Here is a 20,691-nt window from a genome sequence, read left to right on the forward strand (position 1 = left end):
ATGAACAATATAAAGCTGCCCATTCTCACCACTTTTACTCAACACCAGAGTTCCTCAGAGCATTAGGACAAGAAAAAGTGATCAAAGATTAAGGATTGGAAAGGAAGAAACAAAACTACTATTATTTGCAACTGATGTGAATGATTACTTGGAAAAACTGAAACAATTTGCTTAAATTTATTATAATTAATAAAAGAAGTGTTTTTTAGCAAATTTTCTGGGTAGATCAATTTAAATGTCAATTGACTTTCTAAAACCAAGGAACAAAACATTAAGAACATGCAATAAAAAATATACTATGTAAAATAGTAACAAATACTAGAAGATATTTAAGAATAACTAACAAATATATGCAAATGTCTATAAGAAAATTATTAAACTTTATTAGAAAGTATTAAAGAAGTTATGAATAAGAAGACACAATATTGTGAAAATGTCATTTCAACACAAAATTGATGTATCTCTTTAATGTAATTCCAAATCAAAATTCCAACAGGACTTTTTGTGAAATTTAATAAGATGATTCTAAAATATATATGGAAATGCAGAGGATCAAGAGTAGATAAGGCACTTTTGGTAAAGAAGAACCTGACAGGAACATTTACGCTATCATACAAGACATGTTATACACTTTTAATAAGTAAAAGTGATATTGGCACAGGGATGGACCAAAAGAACACTGGACTGGAGTATATAGCCCAGAAAATGCCCCATGCATACACGACAGAATTGGCATTGCAATAGAACTACCCAAAAAGTGAACCCTAAGTTAAACCATGGACTGGCTATAGTTAATAAACAATTAGAAAAACGTGCTTTCATCAATTGTAACAGATGTTCCACACCAATGTAACGTGTTGACAATAGGGTGGTATATGGGAATCCTGTATTTATGCAAGATTGTTCTGTAAACCCACAACTTCTCTATTTAAAAAAAAGGAGGTAAAAAAATCGACATTACAGATTATGAGATCAAAATGGCACCATACCACATATAACACTCAAAAATCAATTATAGGTAAAATAAAGACTTAAATGTTTAGAACAACTTTAAAACTTTTAGAAGAATATTTTATCACCTTAGAATATACAGGATATTTTTTAAACAAGATACAAAAAGCACTAACCATGAAATAAAAATATTTATCTCCATCAAAGACACTATAGAATACTAAGCCATGCCACCAACTTAGAAAAGTTACTTACAACATAGAACCTACAGATATGCATTTCCAGAATATACAAAGAATTCCTAGGAATTGAATTTTTAAAATAGAAAAATAGTGTGATCTGAACAAGCATTTCACAAAAGGAAAAATACAAATGGCCAAAAAAGATCCACAAAGTTATTCAAGCTCTTTGATTTATCAAATTTCTTTTCTAAATTAAAGCCACAGATGCCATCTTACACTCACAGGATTGGCAAAAACTAAACTGCCATCCAATATCAAGCCTGTGTGAGAATGTGGCACAAAAAGAATGCCTACACACTGCTGGAGGGAGTATAGGTTGATACTACCCCTTTGGAAAACAACTTGACCTTAACTAGTAAAATTAAACAAGCATACCCTAGCACTTAGAATTTCACTCATGAATACAGACTTTAGAGGAACTCTTGTACATGGGTACCTAGAGAATATTGCTTGCCAAGAAAAAAATGTTTATCACAAATGGAATGACTAAATGCATTCTAATATTTTCATACAATGGAGTACTATACAGCAGTACAACAAAAGGAACTAGAACTATAGACATTTAACATTAACAAATCACAAAACCTAATATTGAATGAAAACAGAAAGTCACAGAAAAATACATATAGTATGAATCAATTTTTATGTAGGGAGAAGCCAGGAAATACTAAACAGTATTGTTTTGGAGTATAATCTTACATGACAAAATGTTAGGGGAAAGCAAGGGAGTGATTTAACACTAAATTCTGCAGAGTGGTAACATCTGGTAGGGAGAGAGGAGGAAGTGATTGAGCTGGGGTACACAGGGGATTTCTCACTTTTAAACTATGTGGTAGGCACTCAAGTTTTCATCTTATGGTTATTTTAAAAACTCTATGTGTGTGCGTGTGTGTTAAGAATAATATATTTCCCAATAAAAATTTTGCAGTGCTAAGGAAAACACTTGTATGTATTAAGGAACAAACTATATGTCTTTTATTTAAACTTATTTAAAATACTCATGTTGGTAATTAATAATTTGTGTAATAGGTGTGTGGAACATCAGCAAGTGGCAAAAAAGTATAAAGAAAATTTTAAAAAATTGAATTTGTTAGGATATGTCAACAACTGTGACCAAAGGTGGAATAGATTGTATAAATCAAACAATAATATCCTTTCCAGAATGTGTAATTAGCACAAAAAAATAAGGGAGGAGCTTGTAATCTATAAAAAGTAAAATATGATGATTTTAATTCAATAATATCTTTGTTTTAATTGTACCAAAGGAGGTGCCAAATCAGAGGCCAGCTGCAGAGGTGGGTTTTCTTTTCCCCTCAACTTCAAAATTCTTGAGCGCTATTAAGAATATTATTTCCAAAAGAAAAGAAAAGGGGACCTACAGAAGAGAAACAAATATGATTAGAAGGCAAGAGAGTCTGATTTATGAAGAAAGATTAAAGGAGTTAAGCTTCACGGCTTGGCTAAGTGATGACTAAAGGAGAGAATGATAACAGTCTACAAATATTTGAAAAGCATATACCAAGGAGGGAGGATTTGTTATTTATCTTGGTACAAAGTTGTTAAACTGGCTATGAAAGGTTGACATTAAGGGAGAAGGAAACTCAGGCTATCAGAGAAACTTCCTGGTTGAAAAGTATGAAATCAAGGGGCTTAATCCCTAAGAAAAACTGGCCACTCATTACCTAGTTAATACAAAATTTGGCCCCTCGCTAGCAGATTCACAAGAAAAGGAAAGGTTTCTTGACCAGGCAAGATAAAGTATTGGGGATTAGTTTTTGTTTGTTTGTTTTATTCCTGTGAGGATTCTATGAGGTTCTCTAGACATTGCTATTTGAGCCACAACAATAAATAAAAATTTCAAATGATAAAATTCACCCCACTAAGTGATATCTGCTCTTACCATTCTCTCCCTGTTTTTTTTATTTTGCTTTTGTTATTGTTATTTTTGTTTGCTTTTCTATTATGAACTATTTAAAACTTTAGAAAATATAAAGAGAAAAATAATAAACACCCATATACTTAACACCTGTTGAAGATATTAGACATTTCAAATATTAAAACAATCTTTGTAGACCTACTGAATCACAATTCCTCTGCTCCCCGCAAGATGTGATTAATATTCTAGATTTGCTTTTACATCCTTCCTATTCAAACCTTTAAAAATTTACTTTGTATGTAAATATCCTTAAACAATATATACTACTGCTTTAAAACTGACAGATACCATGCAGTATACATCCTTCTGAACTCAACAGGCTGCCCTTTTCACTCTACTCTGGGTTTCTTAGATGAATCTAATTTGGTTCTATAGCTGCAGTTCAATCATTAAAAAGCAGTATAGTATTCCATTGTATAAATATATAAAAATTTATTTTTCAATTATATCATAATGGATATTTAGATTACTTTCTAGTATTCTGTGATGATAAACAATGCTGCAATGAAATCCTTGAACATGTCTCCTCTGCACAGTGTGACAGTTTCCCTAGGAATTGTCATAAAGTCTGTGCATCTTCAACTTTACTCGATATTGTCCCTCCAAATGTTCATGAGAGTTCCTTTGCTCCACATTCCTACCAGCACTATACTTTTAGATTTTTTAAATTGTTGCTAATCCAATAATTGTGAAATAATCTCTTCTTGTGGTTTTAGCTTGCATTTCCATGATTAATATTTAGATTGAGCACTGTTTGTATGTTTACTGGCAGGGATGGTATTTAGAATATTTATGGACACTGGGCAACCAGAGTAGGTTCAAGAACACCAACAATATTAATTAGCCATGCCTTTTCCCTCTTGTGTGAATGGCCTGCTCATATATTTTACCATATACCCACCATATATCTCCTGGGTTTTCTTTTTATAGTTGAGTTGAATTTACATATTCTATATCAGGGCTATGCAATAGAAATTTCTGTGGTGATGGAAATGTTCTATATCTGCATTGTTGAATATGGTGGCCATAAGACACATATGGCTATTAAGCCCCTGAAATGTGGCTCGTGTGACTAAGGAACTGAATTTTTAATTTTGTTTTATTTTAGTTTAACTTGCCATATGTGGCTAGTGGCTACCAGATTGCAGCACATAGTTCTAGATGTTAATCCTCTGTCAATTATTTCTAGGTAAATAAATCAATAGATAATAAATATCCAGTTTATGTATATTTTACCTATTTGAGACCATACATGCACATATGTACTTGTATGTCCTCTTTTTTCTCTAATTAACATTTCTCCATATCACTAAAAGAGACTCTTAACAAAAGAAATAGCACTCTTCCATAAAAGTATCATAAATTACATAACAATTTCTTTATTATTGGTCACTTAGTCTTCATACAGTTCCCACTATGCTCAATAACAATTTTGTGTATCATATTTCATCTTCATTTTCTATTATTTCTTCATATGAGAGTCATTAAAATAAAAAAAGTGGAATTAATAAGAGAAAGGGCATGAACATTTTAAAGAATCTCAACATAGATCTTCCAAGGATTTTCCAGAAAGTTTGTTCAGCCTTCCCCAACAGGACATAGTGCTTCTCCCCACACCTTCACCCAGCTTCATTATAATTTCTTAATATTTGAACATTTTATCATTTAAAATGTTATTTAATTTTCATTTCTTTGATAGTCCATCATTTATGCATTTATTAGCCATTAGCCTTTTTTCCTTATGTGAATTGTCTATCCATGTCTTTTTCCATTTATCTATTGCAGTCTTCATGTTTTTCTTATAAATTGGTAGGATTTCTTCATGGAGTAGATATTATCCCATTTTCATATTTGCCAAAAATATTTCTCCAGTTTTTTCTTTGACTTCTATTTTGTATATGATGCTTTTTATACAAAGGAGTTTTACATTTCTGTGTTTTCATCTTTTATCCTTCGAGAATTTTTTCTTAAATTTTTTATACTTAGGTAGTTATTCCCCATACAGAAATGAGATGGATACATTTATTTCTCCTAAGAATTCCTTTTACATTTAATAATTTAGATGAAATTTATATAAGGCATGAGGTATTTAAATTTATTTTTTCCAAAATAATCCATTTTTCTGATACAAAACCCTGAAGAATTTTATTTGGTACCTTCAGAAAGGACTTAAAGCAACCCATTGAAAAAAATATTTTCTCTCGAGGACTGTAGGAAAATGGTGGAGTAGGAAGCTCCAGGAAGCAGTCCTTCCACCAGAACAACTATTAGACAGGAGCTGTCTAAATCAACTATTTTGAAACTCCAGTACAACACCATCCAGGGAAAAGTAGGAGGAAGAGGCTGGTAAACTGCAGGTAATATCATTGAATTGCACTCTTCTTTGGACGGCAACAGTCACCCATCCCTTAACCTTGGCAAGCAGCAGTAGGGTACAGACACAACTGGCTGGTGCCAGAGTGGACATAAAAAACCAATTCCCTAAGTCTGGGGGGCATAAGGCCTTAGTGCTGATCCCTGTTCTTGATGAGCTACTTCAAACTGCTTGGGACCCGCAAGACTCAAGGACAATATGTTTCTTTAGAGCTGCAGATGACAATGGAAGGACTGCATTTGCTGGGCATGTGCCAAGACAAGAAAGTGCAGCTTTAGGGAGCCAAGGAGGAAGCTTCGGGTGTCCTTCCTGGCTCCTCCCTTACTCTCCCAAGAGCAGTTTGGAGTCAGTGGATGCTCCCTTTGTGGGTTCCTGGCCTTGTTTCAGTCAGGAAAGACTGACTTGGGAAACTCCTCTCCCGAGTGCCACACTACCACCAAAAAAATTTCCCTCCAAGCAAAAGCACTTGGAGAGAGCAAATGCAGAGTAAGAAACAGTTGAGTCAGGTGGCCTGGAGAAAAAGATTACCTGCTTTAAGTCTTGTAACAGAACAGGCAGGTGAGGGAGAAGCTCTGTTTCCTGGGGAGTGGAGGAGACAATCAAATTCCTGTTAACAGGGGAACTCCTAAGGCAACTAGAAAGCACAACCCCAGGATGAGACACAGGACCAGAAAAGACAGGGAGGACCCTGCACTCTGCATTTGCCTTGGGGTGACTCTCTTGATAGAAGGACTGAACTCTAAAGGAGAGAACCAGCCAATGCAATGTCAATTTGCAAAGACTGGGAACAATGTTCATTTTTGCTTAGAGTTGCTTGGGTTGGTTAGCTCCTAAAACTCAAGAAAATCTCTGTCATATAACTAGCTGATTACAAATTCAAGAAACAGGTATCCCATGAAATAAATCCCAGCATTAACATTTTAAAATATTAAAATATACACTGTGTACATTTTACAAAAGTACAAAATGTACAGTGATTAAAAAAAGATTAGAAAACAAAGAAATAGGAAATGATGGCCCATCCAAAGGAGGAAGCTAAAAATCCAGAAAACATCAACAAAGAATACCAGACTGTGGGCATACAGATGAATACTTTAAAAAAAAAATGATCTTCAAAATGCAAAAGGAGATGCAGAAAAACACAAAGAACTAAAGGATATCAGGAAAACTGAAAGACCAATATGAGAATCTCAATGAAGAGACAGACATTTTAAAAAGGAGCCAAACAGAACTACCAGAGTTGAAAACCACAATAACTGAAATGAAAATTTCCCAGGAATCTTCAACAGCAGATTGGAGTTGGCAGAAGAAGAAAATCAGTGAGCTTGAACACAAGGCAGTCAAAATGAGTCATGCAGAGGAGCAGAAAGAAAAAAAGAATTATAAAAAGCAAAAAGAGCACAGAAGACCTGTGGGACACCTCAAGCATTCCAAAATATTGATTAAAGGAGTTCCAGAAGGAAAAGAAAGAGAGAAATGAACAGAAGGAATACTCAAAGAAATAATGACAGAAAACTTTCCAAACTTAGCAAAAGACATGAATATGCACACCCATGAAGTCCAGAAAACACCCAATAGGATAAACTTGAAGAGAAATATGTCCCACCACATACTGATCAAGTTATCACAGGCAAAGGGCAAGGAAAGGGTTCTGAAAGCTCCAAAAGCAAAGCAAAGTGTTAAGAGCAAGGGAGTCCCAATTAAATCAAGTGCTTATGTCTCATCAGAAACCATGGAGGCAAGAAGGCAGCAGGTTGAAATTCTTAAAGTGCTGAGAGAAAACAATTGCCAACCAAGAATTTTATATCCAGCAAGACTTTCTTTAAAAATTGAGGGAGATATTAAGACATTCCCAGGTAAACAAAAGCTGAGGGAGTTCATTATCACTAAAGCAATGCTAAAGGGAGTTCTTCAGACTGAAAGGAAAAGACACTAGAAAGTAGTTCAAAGTGGCATAAAGAAATAATGATCTCCAGTAAAGGTAATCATATGGGTAACTACAAATGCCAATACTATTGTATTTTTTTTTTTTTGGCATATAACTCTACTTCTTATTTCTTACAAGTGCTAAAATGTAAATGTATAAAAAGTAATGATAAATTTATGGTACAAACATATAATTTGTAACAAATACAATAAAAGTGGGGGAACAGAAGGATATAGGAACAGTATATGTGTATGCTATTGAAGTCAAGTTGGTATTGAATCAAATGTGATTGTTATACGTTTGGAATGTTAAATTTTAACCCCATGATAACCTCAAAGAAAATATATGAAAAATATATCCCAAGAGAAATGAGAAGGGACTCAATATGATAAAATACAAAAAGCCAAATAAATATGAAAGTAGGTATTAATAGAAGAATTGAGGGAAAATAATATGAGTTACAAAGACTAAATAGCAAAATGTCAGAATAAAGTCCTGCATTATCAGAAGCATCTTTAAATGTAAATGAATTAAACTCTCCAGTCAAAAGGCAGAGATTGGCAGAATGGATTAAAAAAAAGCACAACCCAACTATATGCTGATTAAAAGAAACTCACCTTAAATTCAAAGGGATACGTAGGTTGAAAGTGAAAGGATGCAAAAAAAAAAAAAAATGCAACATGCAAGTAGTAATAAAAAGAGAAACAAAGCTAACTACAAAAACTACACTCAACAAGAATACAGTATGTATCATAATTCACACTATATTTAATATCAGATAAAATAGACTTTCTAAGTTAAAAACTATTATGATGGGCAAAAAAGGTCATTATATACTGATAAAGAGGTCAATTCAACAAAAGACATAACAAAAAAATATATGCACCTAACAGCAGAGCCCCAAAATATATGAAGCAAATATTGACAGATTTGAAGAGAGAAATAGACAGTTCTACATTTATAGGGAGACTTTAATATACTACTTTCAATAATGGATAGAACATCTAGACAGAAGATCAGTAAGAAAATAGATGACTTGAACAATCCTCTAATCCAGCTAGACTTAACAGACATATACAGAACACTTTACCCAAGAAAAACAGAATACACAGTCTTCTATAACTGCACATGAATCATTCTCCAGGATAGACCAGATGTTTGATCACAAAATAAGTCTCAGTAAATTAAAAATATCAAAATCATACAATGTATCTTCTCTGACCACAATGAAATAAAACTAGAAATCAATAAAGAGGGAGAAATGGGAAATTCACAAATATCTGGAAATTAAGCAACATATTCTTAAACAGCCAATGAGTTAAAGAAATCATAAGGGAAATTAGGAAATATCTTGAGATGAATGAAAATGGGATTCAGTAAAGGCAGTGCTTAGAGGGAAATTTATAGCTGTAAATGCTTATATTTAAAAGGAAAGATTTCAAATCAGAGATCTAACTGGAAGAACTAGAAAAAGAGCAAACTAAGCCCAAATAAATGGAAGGAAGGAAATAATATAGATTAAGGTGGAGAAAAATGAAATAAAGAATAATTATTCTTATTTAAGGAATATTCTTTAAATAAAACAAAACCCAACAAAACCCAAAGTTGATTGTTTCAAAAGGTCAACAAAATTGACAAACTTTAGCTAGACTGACAAAGAAAATGAGAGGACACAAATAGCTAAATGAATAAATAGAGGAACATTACTACCAAACTCCCAGAAACAAAAAACAACTATATGCCAGCAAATTAGATAATCTAGATGAAATGGACAAACTCCCAGAAACATACAAACTACCTACACTGACTCAAAAAGAAATGGAATATTTCAATAAACAATAGCTGATAAAGAGATTGAATCAGAAGTCAAAATCTTCCCAACAAAGAAAAGTCAAGAACCAGATGGCTTCACAGGTGAATTTTGCCAAACATTCCAAGAACTAACACAATCCTGCTCAAACTCTTACAAAAAACTGAAAAGGAAGGAACACTCCGTAATTCATTTTATAAGGCTAACATCACCCTCATATCAAAGTCAGATAAAGAAGCCACAAGAAAATTGCATACCAATAACTGTTTTGAATATGAACACAAAAATCCTCAACAAAATACTAGCAAAGAAATCCAACAACACATTAAAAGGATTATATAACATTGTCAAGTGGGATGTATCCTAGTTATGCAAGGGTGGTTCGACATAAGAAAATTTTATTAATGTAATATACCACATTAACAGAATGAAGGGGAAGAAAACCACACATGATCATCTCTGTTGATGAAGAAAAGGCATTTGACAAAGTCCAGCACCCTTTCTTGACAAGAACACTTAATAAAGTAGGAACAGAAGGAAACATCCTCAACATGATAAAGGGCATACAGGAAAACCAACAACTAACCTCAAACTTAATGGTGAAAGACTGAAAGCTTTTCCTCTATGATCAGGAAAAAGATAAGTATGCCTACTGTCACCACTGTTATTCAACATTGTACTGGCAGTTCTAGCCAAAACAATTAGGCAAGGTAAAGAAATAAAAGGCATCCAAGTAGGAAAGGAAGAAGTAAAATTTCCCTGTTAGCAGATGAAATGATGCTATATAGAGAAAATCCTGAAAAATCCACAACAAAGCTACCAGAGCTAATAATGAATTCAGCAAAGTGGCAGAGTACAAGATTAATCCCCACAAATTGATATTGTTTCTGTATACTAGTAATGAACAATTGGAAGAAGAGACCAAGAAAAGGTTCAATTTGCACTAGCAACAAAAAGAATCAAATATCTAGGAATAAATGAAACCAAATATGTAAAGGACTTGTTCACAGAAAACTACAAAACAATTAAATAAACAAATTAAATAATCCAAGCCCTTGATCTAGAGCCTTGCCCTTATGAAATTTAGCTCTCCAATGGTGAAGCTGAGCCTACTTATAACTATACCTAAGAGTAACCCACAGAGAACCTCTTTTGTTGCTCAGATGTAGCCTGTATCTCTAAGCCAACTCTGCAAATAAACTCACTACCCTCCCCGTACGTGGGGCATGACTCCCAGGGATAAGCCTGGCCCTGGCATCATGGGATTGAGAATGCCTTCTTAAACAAAATTGAGAAAAGAAATGTAACAAAATAAAGTTTCAGGGGCTAAGAAATTTCAAATAAAGACAAGAGGTCATTCTAGAGGTTCTTCTTATGCATTATATGGATATTCCTTTAATTTTCTAGTGTATTAGAATAGCTATAAGAAAATACCTGAAACTGTTGAACTGTAATGCAGTACCTGATTCTTGATGATGACTGTATAACTATATAGCTTGTATCATGTGACTGTGTGATTGTGGAAATCTTGTGACTGACACTCCCTGGATCCAGTGTATGGGAACATGAGTAATAAAACAACCACAAAAAATATATAAATAATAGGGGAGATATGGGATGTTTGGGGTGTTATGTTTTACTTTTATTATTTTTTTGGAGTAATGAAAATGTTCTAAAATTGATTGTGGTGATGAATGCACAACTATATGATAATACTGTGAACCACTGATTATATAATTTGAGTGGATTATGTTGTATATGAACATATCTTAAGAAAATTTCATTTTAAAAAAACATTGCTAAAAGAAACCAAAGATGTAAATAAATGGAAAGTCATTCCCTATTCATGGATTGGAAGACTAAATATTATTAAGATGTCAATTCTACCCAAAGCAATTTACAGATTCAACACAATCCCTATCAAAATTCCAACAGCCTTATTTACAGATATGGGAAATCCAATTATCAAATTTATATGGAAGGGTAAGGGGCTCCAAATAGCCAAAGCCATCTTGAAAAAAGAAGAATGAAGTTGGAGGACTCTTATTTCCTAGTCTTAAAATTTATTACAAAGCCATAGTAATCAAAACAGCATGGTACCAGCACAAGGACAGACATACAGACCAATGGAATAGAACTGAGAGCTCAGAAATCAACACTCACATTTATGGCCAACTGATTTTTGCCAAGGAGGTGAAGAACACTCAATTGGGAAAAGATACTGTCTTCAACAAATGGAGCTGGGAAAACTGGATTGCCATATGAATAATAATGATGGTGGATTCTGTACCTCACACCATATATAATAGTCAACTCAAAATGGATCAAAGACCTAAATAAAAGATCCAGAACTATAAAACTACTAGAAGAAAATGTAGGGTCACATCTTTTGGACCTTATGTCGGGCAATCATTTGTCAGACTTTATATCCAAAGAACAAGCAACAAAAGGAAAAACAGATAGATGAAACCTCATTAAAATTTAAAAGTTTTGTGCATCAAAGAATTTTATCATGAAAGTAAAACAACAACCTACACAATAGGAGAAAATACTTGGAAGCCACATATCCAATAATGGTTTTATAGCCAGAATTTATAATGAAATCTTACAACTCAACAACAAAAACAATGGTTTAATAGCCAGAATTTTAATGAATTTTTACAGCTCAACAACAAAAAGATAAACAACCCATTTTGAAAATGTTGAAAAGACTTGCATAGACATTTCTCCAAAGAACATATACTAATGGCCATAAAGCACATGAAAATACGCTCAACATCATTAGCCATTAGGGAAATGCAAATCAAAACCGCAATGAGATCCCACTCCACACCCACTAGAATGGCTACTATTAAAAAAAAAAAAAGAAAATTACAAGTGTTGGAGAGGATGTGGAAAATTAGGAACACTCATTCATTGTTGGCGGGAATGCAAAATGGTGCAGCCACTGTGGAAGACAGATTGGTGGCTCCTCAGAAAGTTAAGTATAGAATTACCGTATGACCCGGCAATCCCACTTCTAGGTATGTAGCCAAAAGAATTGAAAGCAGGGACTCAAACAGATATTTGCACACCGATGTTCAAAGTGGCATTATTTACAGTTGCCCTGGGTATTCATCAACTGATGCATGGATAAACAAAATGTGAAATATACGCAAATGGAATATTATTCAGCATTAAAAGAATGAAGTTCTCATACATGCAAGAAGGAGTAAAATAAGATAGACACAAAAAGATACATATATTGTATGAGCTCACTGATATGAAATAATTAGAGTAAGCAAACTCATGGAGTCAGAATCTACAATATATGTTACCATGGGATGGGGTGGGGATAGGGAATGTGGTGATGGTAGTACAACATTGTGAATGTAAATTAAAAGAATTATATATTTGAATGTGATTAAAAGGGAAAATTTTAGGTTGAATACGTTACTAGAATAAAAGCATTCTTTAAAAATCCATGGAAGTGTACTAAGGTGAACTTTGGACTACAGTTAATAGTGCTATTATAAAAATGTGCTTTCATCAATTGTAACAAATGTACCCAACTAACACAAGGTGGTAATAACAGGGTGGTATATGAGAACCCTTTGTTTTATGCATGATTTTTCTGTAAACTTGCAACTTATCTAATAAAAAAATTACTATAAAATCAAGCAAAAATATTTTCTCTCTTCTTTGGTTATAATGTCTCCTTGATCATACACTAAATTATTGTATATACTAGGGTATATTTTTCAGGTATCTATCTCTGCTGCTGATTTGTTCTGTCTATAATTGGGTCAGTATAATAGTGGTGTATTTTGATAGCTGCTGGACTATATGAAGGAGACTTCAATAATCCCCTCTTGACTTTTGTTGTTTATATTTCTCTTAACTATTGCATCCTGTATATTTTTCACATCAAGCTTATAATCATTCTGATCGTTTCCAAAAATGAAGTTTTTTACTAAAGTAATAAATTTTTACTAAAGTAATAAATGTCTAAATTAATTTATGAATAATCAGAATTTTTGTAATATCTAGTATACCTATTCAAACATTTTTTACTAAAGTAAAATTGTTACTAGAGTAATAAATGTCTAAATTTATTGGAATGTTTATAATAATAGGAATATTTTTAATATCTAGTATTCCTATTCAAACACATAGTGTACTTTTCACTTCAAATTCTCTTGTATATCTGTGTGGTTGTGTGTGTGTGTGACAGGTCCTTAGTTTCTCTTATGTAACTGTTTTTAAATATTCTGCATTTTTGCTGATTCCTACCATCTAAATTTTACCGTGCTTTCTACCTTTCTTATATTCCACAAAAACTCTTCTCACCTCTCTCAACATGGGATCTGTGGGAGAATTAAGTCCTACACAAAAGGACTTTAGTGACCATTTTCTCAATTCTTGCATTTTGGGGGCATTTGGGGAATGCTTCCTGGAAATCCTCGTTGAGAAGAGCTGGTATTTTCTTTAAGGTCTCCAAACTCTTACTTCCACCATTTTCACTGAGAGCAGGTGACCTAAACTAACTCAGAGAGAAATCTGAAACTACCAAGCAGAACATACCCCAACTTCCTGCTACGAAATCTACAAATCTACCTGCATCTGAGCTTAGCCTCTCCTCTTTCCAGTTTTAATGGAAGATGTGTCCCTTCTCTCTAGGGTCAGCTCCTCCACCTGCACTCTGAAGCTCTCCCCTTCCTACTTCCTCAGTGACCTTTTGCTTTTATTTTTCTTGTCTTTCAGATCCTCAGTCTCTACTCTTTCCAGTTTCCATTTCAACAGCATTCAAACATCAGTCTAATTATCCTTCAAAATTAAATTTCAAGTTTCCTCCAGCTGTCACCATTAACTTGTCTAAATTTTCTACATTTGATGTCACTCCCCACTCATTTCACAAACCAAGCCAACCCTAGCCATCCACTAAAAGTGTCCTCTCCAAAGCTATTAATTATCTCCAGCTAACTAATTCCATTGATCCTTTCCAGTCCCTGTTTTGATGACCTCTCAGTTCTTTTTGACAGTAGTGGCCATTCCCTTATGTTAGAACCTTTCTCTTCCCTTGGCATCTGTGACACCACATTCTCTTCCTTCTCTTCTTACATCTCTGGATTCTCTACAGTTATTTCCTAATCCTCTTCTTCTTCTCCATTTTTCACAACTCTTTTCTAATTACTTCTACTCATTCATTTTTATCCATAGGCATTTTTATTCATTTCTCTGGCTTTAATCACCATCAAACAAAATCTCCGACTAAGATCTCTTCCAGTCACATGCATCCAACTGCCCACTTCAGATCAACACTGGATGGTTTCCAAGCACATCAAACATGACAAGTCCCAAACAGAACCCATAATCTTTCTAGTTGCTCCTCCTCCATGCTTCCTATCTCAGTTTATGGCACAAACACTTAGTTGCTTCAGTCGGAATCTGAGATATTGAATCTACTTTGAAAATATAGCTGATAACAGTCACTTCTCTCCATCCTCATGGCTATTATTCCTATTTCAATCTTCCCTTGCCCAGATGATCAATATACTCTCCAATGGATCCACTGGCTTCCTTTCTCATACCCTTCAAATTGATTCCCCATCGCATAGCCAGAATGACTTTTACAAAACACAAGTCTGATCACACCATTGCCCTCCAGTGGCTCCCCGTTCTAGAATCCATTCCAGCCCCTGCACACAGCACCACTCTCCACCTCGTTTTGCATCACAGCCAGTAGCTTCTTTTATTTTTTCTACAGTATGATGCCCTTTTCATTTGCCTTTATCTACACCAGCGGTTCTAAACAAAGGGGACATTGGGCAATGCCACAGACATTTTTGGTTGCCACATTTGGGGTGGGAGTGCTATCAGAATCTAGTGGGTAGAGGCTGGGGATGATTCAATATTGCTAAGCACCCTACAGGGCTCACAACAGCCCCCACAACATGGAATTATCTAGCCCCAAAATGTCTCAAGTGCTAAGACTGAGAAACCCCTACGTCTATACCTATGCTGTTCCCTCCGTCTAGACAGATCCTCCTCTCTCTTTACCCACTTCACTCTTCTCCTGAACTCCCACTGAATTTCATTTCTTACTTTAAATGTCAATTCCTGTGGGAAATGTCCCTAACCCCTAAACTAGGTTAACTTCATGTCCCCCTTTATAATTACTTTACTTATAATTCCTTATTCCAAACATATTTTCTTGTTACACTATAAGGCTCGCTGAGAGCAGGACCAAAATTATTGTGCTCCCTAGTACCTGTGACACTGTATATCTGTTGTTTAGCTTCTTGACCAAGGGTTTAAAAGAATAGAACTTCATCCTGAATTTTTTAAAAGGCAAGCACATCTCTCAGTCCCAGTTTCCTTAGATGTAAACAAGCAGTGGTAACACCCATCCTTCCTCCCTCACAGTTACTGATGTTCCAATGACCTGAAGTACATGTAGGGTGACCAACCATTCTGGTTTGCTCTGAAAGTCTCACAGACCAGGAAACCCCCAGTCCCAAGCAAACTGGGATGGTTGGTGATCCTAAATTTGAAAAAAGAAAATTTTCAACTTTGTAAATATGAATATTTTATTACTAGTTAAAAAGTCATCTGAGCCTTTAGAAAGTTCTTAACTGTTAATTAATGTAATCATCATAATCTTGATACTCGATTATTGCTACAAGGACCATTAGAAATTTTGCAGGCTGTGTAGCCTAAAGAAAAGCATTTTCTATTCACTTTACCAAAAAAATCTACATCTGAATTTGTAGTATACTCTTCCAAGGAGGAAAAAGTAGAGTTGAGAAATATTTTTCTTTCATTCTACAAAGAATGGCTTGCCATACACAGTATCTATTAGCAGTTGGCTTGGTCGGTTGTACCAGCAGCCTCGTCAAATTGGTAGAAAAAACACCTGAGAAAAATTATTTAAATCCCCTATTGACATAAACTTTAGTCAACCGAAATGCTATTTCTGAGTCAATATTTTTGCAGTTTTACAAATGTTTATCTAATAAAGAGATATTATTTCATTGATAAAAAGAGCAATCTGAAGCATTTTATTTTGTAATTAACCATTAACTTATTAAAAGCATGGGGGAAAGAAATTGGTCATTTCAGAGGGTTGGGGTTTTATATACTTTCTTAATATGTTTGCATCATTTCACCAAACTAATGGAGTTATGACTTACCTCAGGTCAAAATTTACCACACAACACATTGTTGTGTGCCGTTAGGTCTGTGGCACCTCTTTTTAATCATTAGTTAACTTTAGGATAATGATGGCCTTATCATGTGCCTAATTAGCCATGAAGTCCCTAATGGTAGTCTAACTCATTTAGATAAAGTCAGTTTGCTGATCTGTTCTCCACTAAGAAGGAGGGGAGAAAGGGTGCTAGGGAGAAAAAGTGTGTGTGTGTGTATGTGTGTGTGTGTATGTATGTACAGGTAAATGGATACACACACGCACAATGTGGTAAAACAGCCCCTAGCATTTGAGTTTCTTGAAAACTGTTAAAGGATTTGTCAAAATGGGTATATTCCAAATACCAACTTTTTCCATATCTTTAGGCTTTTGTTTATTTTTTAAGTGTAAACTTCTTGGATCAGTGCTAGTCTTTTTTTCAATCTCCTAAATATTTGAAACTTAGGGAGAAAATTATCCCTCCTAGGCTAACTGGTTATTCAATAGGTCCACATAAAGAACCACCAGTTGCACCAAATCTAACTTAGCTTTGTTTAAATTCCTCACTTATTCAAGAGACTACTAGTAAATAACATTTTTGTCTAAATTTGCCAACAGGGATGATTAAAACTTATTGTTCAGCTTATAAAACACATTATAGCAAATTAAAAATAGAGATGAAAATAATCCTTACCTCATTCTTTAACTTGCTTCCAGAAAACCTTAAAAATCAGTACATTTTCCATTAGTTCAAAAAAATAACTATTAGAGCATTTGAAGAAATGCAGAAGACCTACAAAAGTAGTAACTTCATACCATAATTACAGAAATAAATCTGGAGAAATTTATTTGATTTTGCAAAGAGGCCCAAGCATCCTTCTCAACGTATTAAAAAAGTACGTCCTTTAGGTGAAAGTTAAATGAGGGAGAGCTAGGGAATTCAGGTAAGATTTGAGGCAAAGAACCCCTGATATTAAACACTTGTCAAAGATATTACAAAAAACATAATTTGCTTAGATTATTAAACATAGTAATTTTGTCATCTTAAAATAACATGATCTTGGGGTCATGAAAGAGCTATATTCATAATGTTATTTTGACTCTCAGTAACAGCTTTTCATGACATATTGATCCATATTCAGTTCTTAAACCTATCTTTATGTATCAGGATTTTGTTTAAAATTATAATATCAATGCATAGAATTTAAGCTGCTTCTTTTCTCTGTAGAGTTGAGAAACATTCACAAATATTATTCCCTGTATTATCACAACCTCCATGCAAGGCAGCCTTTGCCTCACCCTTTTCTGATTTAAGGATCATTTATCATAAATGGTGCTAAGAAGCTAAAGCCCCAGCTCAGGCAGCAGCAGCCCCTTCATTAATTCAACATCTCAGAGCTTCAAGCCCATGTCTGTTCTTTACAGTGGGTAGTGGCTGGAATGCTGCCATTCCACTCCTTTTAATAGCTAAGTTCTTAGTATGACTTGGGTGACTGAAATTATTTTTTCCACAAGATAGTTCACTTTTAAAAATAATTTTTTCTTTTGAGAGCTAAGAACAGTTCTTGGTAAATCATAACATCAGGCAATCTCAGATGCAGAATTAGTTATTCAGAGCTCCGGGACTTTAAAAAAAAAAAAACAAGTATTGTATATTATCACTGGTTTCATTTGATGTCATCTCATTTGTCAATAACCTCTGCCCAATATTTAATGGTAGCTTAGAGCAATGTGTTCTTTATTACTCATTTGTGTTTTTCCTTTTGTAGAGACCCAAACAATCCAGTAGATGGTATTCAAGCATATGTGATTAGAGATGATTATAATAAACTTTTCATCTTGGTAAGGTATTGGCCATGTATATAGATCTATAAAACAGTTTGTCTCTTAGGAAAAAAACAATACAATCACATTTTCTCCTTTTATTTTATTGAATCCAGTCTGAAAATGAACTCAGACTTTTAAGTAAATACTAATTTAAAAGCAATTTTGCTTTCCTGATTTCTCCTTTTCATCTCTCTGGGGCACCTAGTTCACCATTAATTTCTCATAAATGATTGCAAATTATATAAATTGCCCAGTAATTTAGCCTATGTAATTGTAAATATCCATACAAAGTTGAAATTAAGGTCAAACCCTTAAGAGAAAACATGTCAATAAGCAAAATTAGTAAGTAAATTTATTAAATAGATTTCATGCATATTTAAAGAAATGCAGAGGGTCTTAAAGATGGTGGAACTCTACCTTGTCAGGCCCTTTCCAGAATAAACCGAGTGGTAGTATGCACTGCTCTCTTTGATGCCAATCCCATAATAATGATACCTAGAGCAAGGACAGGAACCATCTCTGTGTTAATGAAGAAGTTTTTTAAAGATGAAAAAGTGTCTAAAATATAATTGAAGTAAACCATATGAGGAAGAACCGCAATCTCTTCATTACCTTACTTTCCTGATTTTTTCTAGTAGCACCTTAATGTTCTAAATCCCTCTTTGATTATCATTAATCCTACATATATGATTCTATTTCTGGGTCTAGGCTGAAAAAAGATAGCAGAATCACCTAGAGCCAATCCCCATCCATTCCCTAAAAAAATCAGATACCACAAACCAAAAAATTTGCAAATGTAGTCATTGGCTCTATGTATGTTAAGTATATCTATCTGCAAATTGCTTGGTTCAATTAGAATTTACTCAATTGAATGAGAAAATGTTATGGTTTCCTTCGTAGTTTATTTTACTGGTTGGAGAAAAGAGTATGACATTATGTCTGAAGAAGACATTGATGTCTTACATGGAAATGAGTACAAAGCATGAGACCTTCTAAAAGATATTTGCCTCATGAGGAATGAGAAGCCCCATTCACTGTCATTTTCACTTCAGACTTCTGGCTGCAGAACAGTTGAGAAGACAATTACATTTTTCAACAGAAATATGACACATGAAAACTAACAGTGCTACCAATAATTTGCTATAAACATGTCAGTGGATTATGAGCCACAAGGCAAGTATAACGTATCATTGGTTCTCAAATTATGGCTTATTCTCCCAAGCCACAGACTCCTGACATGCCACATACCCAAGTGCAAATGTTACAAATGTTGTACAAAAGCTGGTCAAATAGTGGGTTTTTAGTGAGGATGGCAAAACCTGCTGCCATCTGCTCTCAATGGTCAGCCCCACTTTCCCAACCGCCATCCACACTCACACTACCACTAGCTGCTTGTTTATCTACTCTTTCCATTTGTATTCATCTAAGATCTAGAAAGGAATGAATTAAAACTTAATGAGAGGATTCCCAGTATTCTCCACCCCAACTAACTGTAATTTAAAGTTTCATTTCTTAGCATCACCGTCTTTGTTTAAAGTGGATGGGACAAGGATCTCTGTTTCAAGGTCCTTTCCCTGACCTTGAAAAGAAAGAACTTGACCCAGTAATTCCAGTCCTAAACATCTGAAGGGCCTGAGCAAGAGTACTACTAGAGACCCACCTGCCATACATCTAAATATTTTAAAACTATAAATCAAGCTAACAAACTGCTGGATAAAATATTTCTATCCTTCTATCTTGACAAAGTTACCCTCAAATGATCTGGTAGGCAGGTTTGGATTTAGAATTCTTAGACTCCTGGAGTCCCACCTGTGAGCATGCTGGGGAAGGAGCACCACCCCACCCCCTTCTCTTCCCAAGCCCTTCTCACATGTGCATCGTGAGGGGCCTCTTGTGAACGCTGCAGTCCCAATGTCCAAGCATCCACACCCCACACAAACAGCTGTCTCCTGGCCACTTCTCAGCCTAGGGCCATGCCCTCTGGAGGACAGATCTGGGAATAGGCCCAGGAAGCCAGGCTGGGGCTGTTTTGACAGGGACTCCTAGGGTTCCCAGGACCAGGAACTTGGTCTAGAAGGGGGATGTGGGCTTTGGTTGGACATATTCATGCCAACTATGGATTCCTTGCCTCACGAGAAGGGGAGTGGCTGGAGAAAGGCTGAAGCAGAGCCCTCTACAGTGGGATGCTCAAAAATGGGTTCTCTCTGGCCAGGATCTAAGGGCAGTCCTGTGGCAGAGAAGTTGCCTCTAATAACCCTGGGTTGTTCATGGTGGAGAGGAACAGAACTTTTAAAACACGAAAAAAAATACATACATTATAACGAGAAACATTTTCAGAAAGAACTGTTATATTTGAGAAACAGTAATGGAGGGTGACCAAGATAAATGAAGACATTTTATGATGGTGGCAGACAGGAACAAGTCTTCAAATCCTCAACTTTGGTAGAAAGATAACCTTT

At 34.8% G+C, this 20,691-nt stretch overlaps 1 protein-coding gene across 1 annotated transcript in view; it reads right to left on the minus strand.

Moving 5' to 3' along the window:
* The window catches only part of RFX6 (regulatory factor X6), a 57,541-nt gene that overhangs the window by 22,482 nt on the left and 14,368 nt on the right, over positions 1–20,691 (minus strand). Inside the window, exons 5-6 of the mRNA XM_037844400.1 lie at positions 18,650–18,727; positions 17,100–17,127 (exon numbers count right to left, since the gene is read on the minus strand). Of these exons, the coding sequence (XP_037700328.1) occupies positions 17,100–17,127; positions 18,650–18,727 (106 nt within the window). The remainder of the gene's footprint in view (positions 1–17,099; positions 17,128–18,649; positions 18,728–20,691) is intronic.

The sequence above is a fragment of the Choloepus didactylus genome, chromosome 7 (genome assembly GCF_015220235.1).
Source record: "Choloepus didactylus isolate mChoDid1 chromosome 7, mChoDid1.pri, whole genome shotgun sequence".
Lineage (NCBI taxonomy): Eukaryota > Metazoa > Chordata > Mammalia > Pilosa > Megalonychidae > Choloepus > Choloepus didactylus.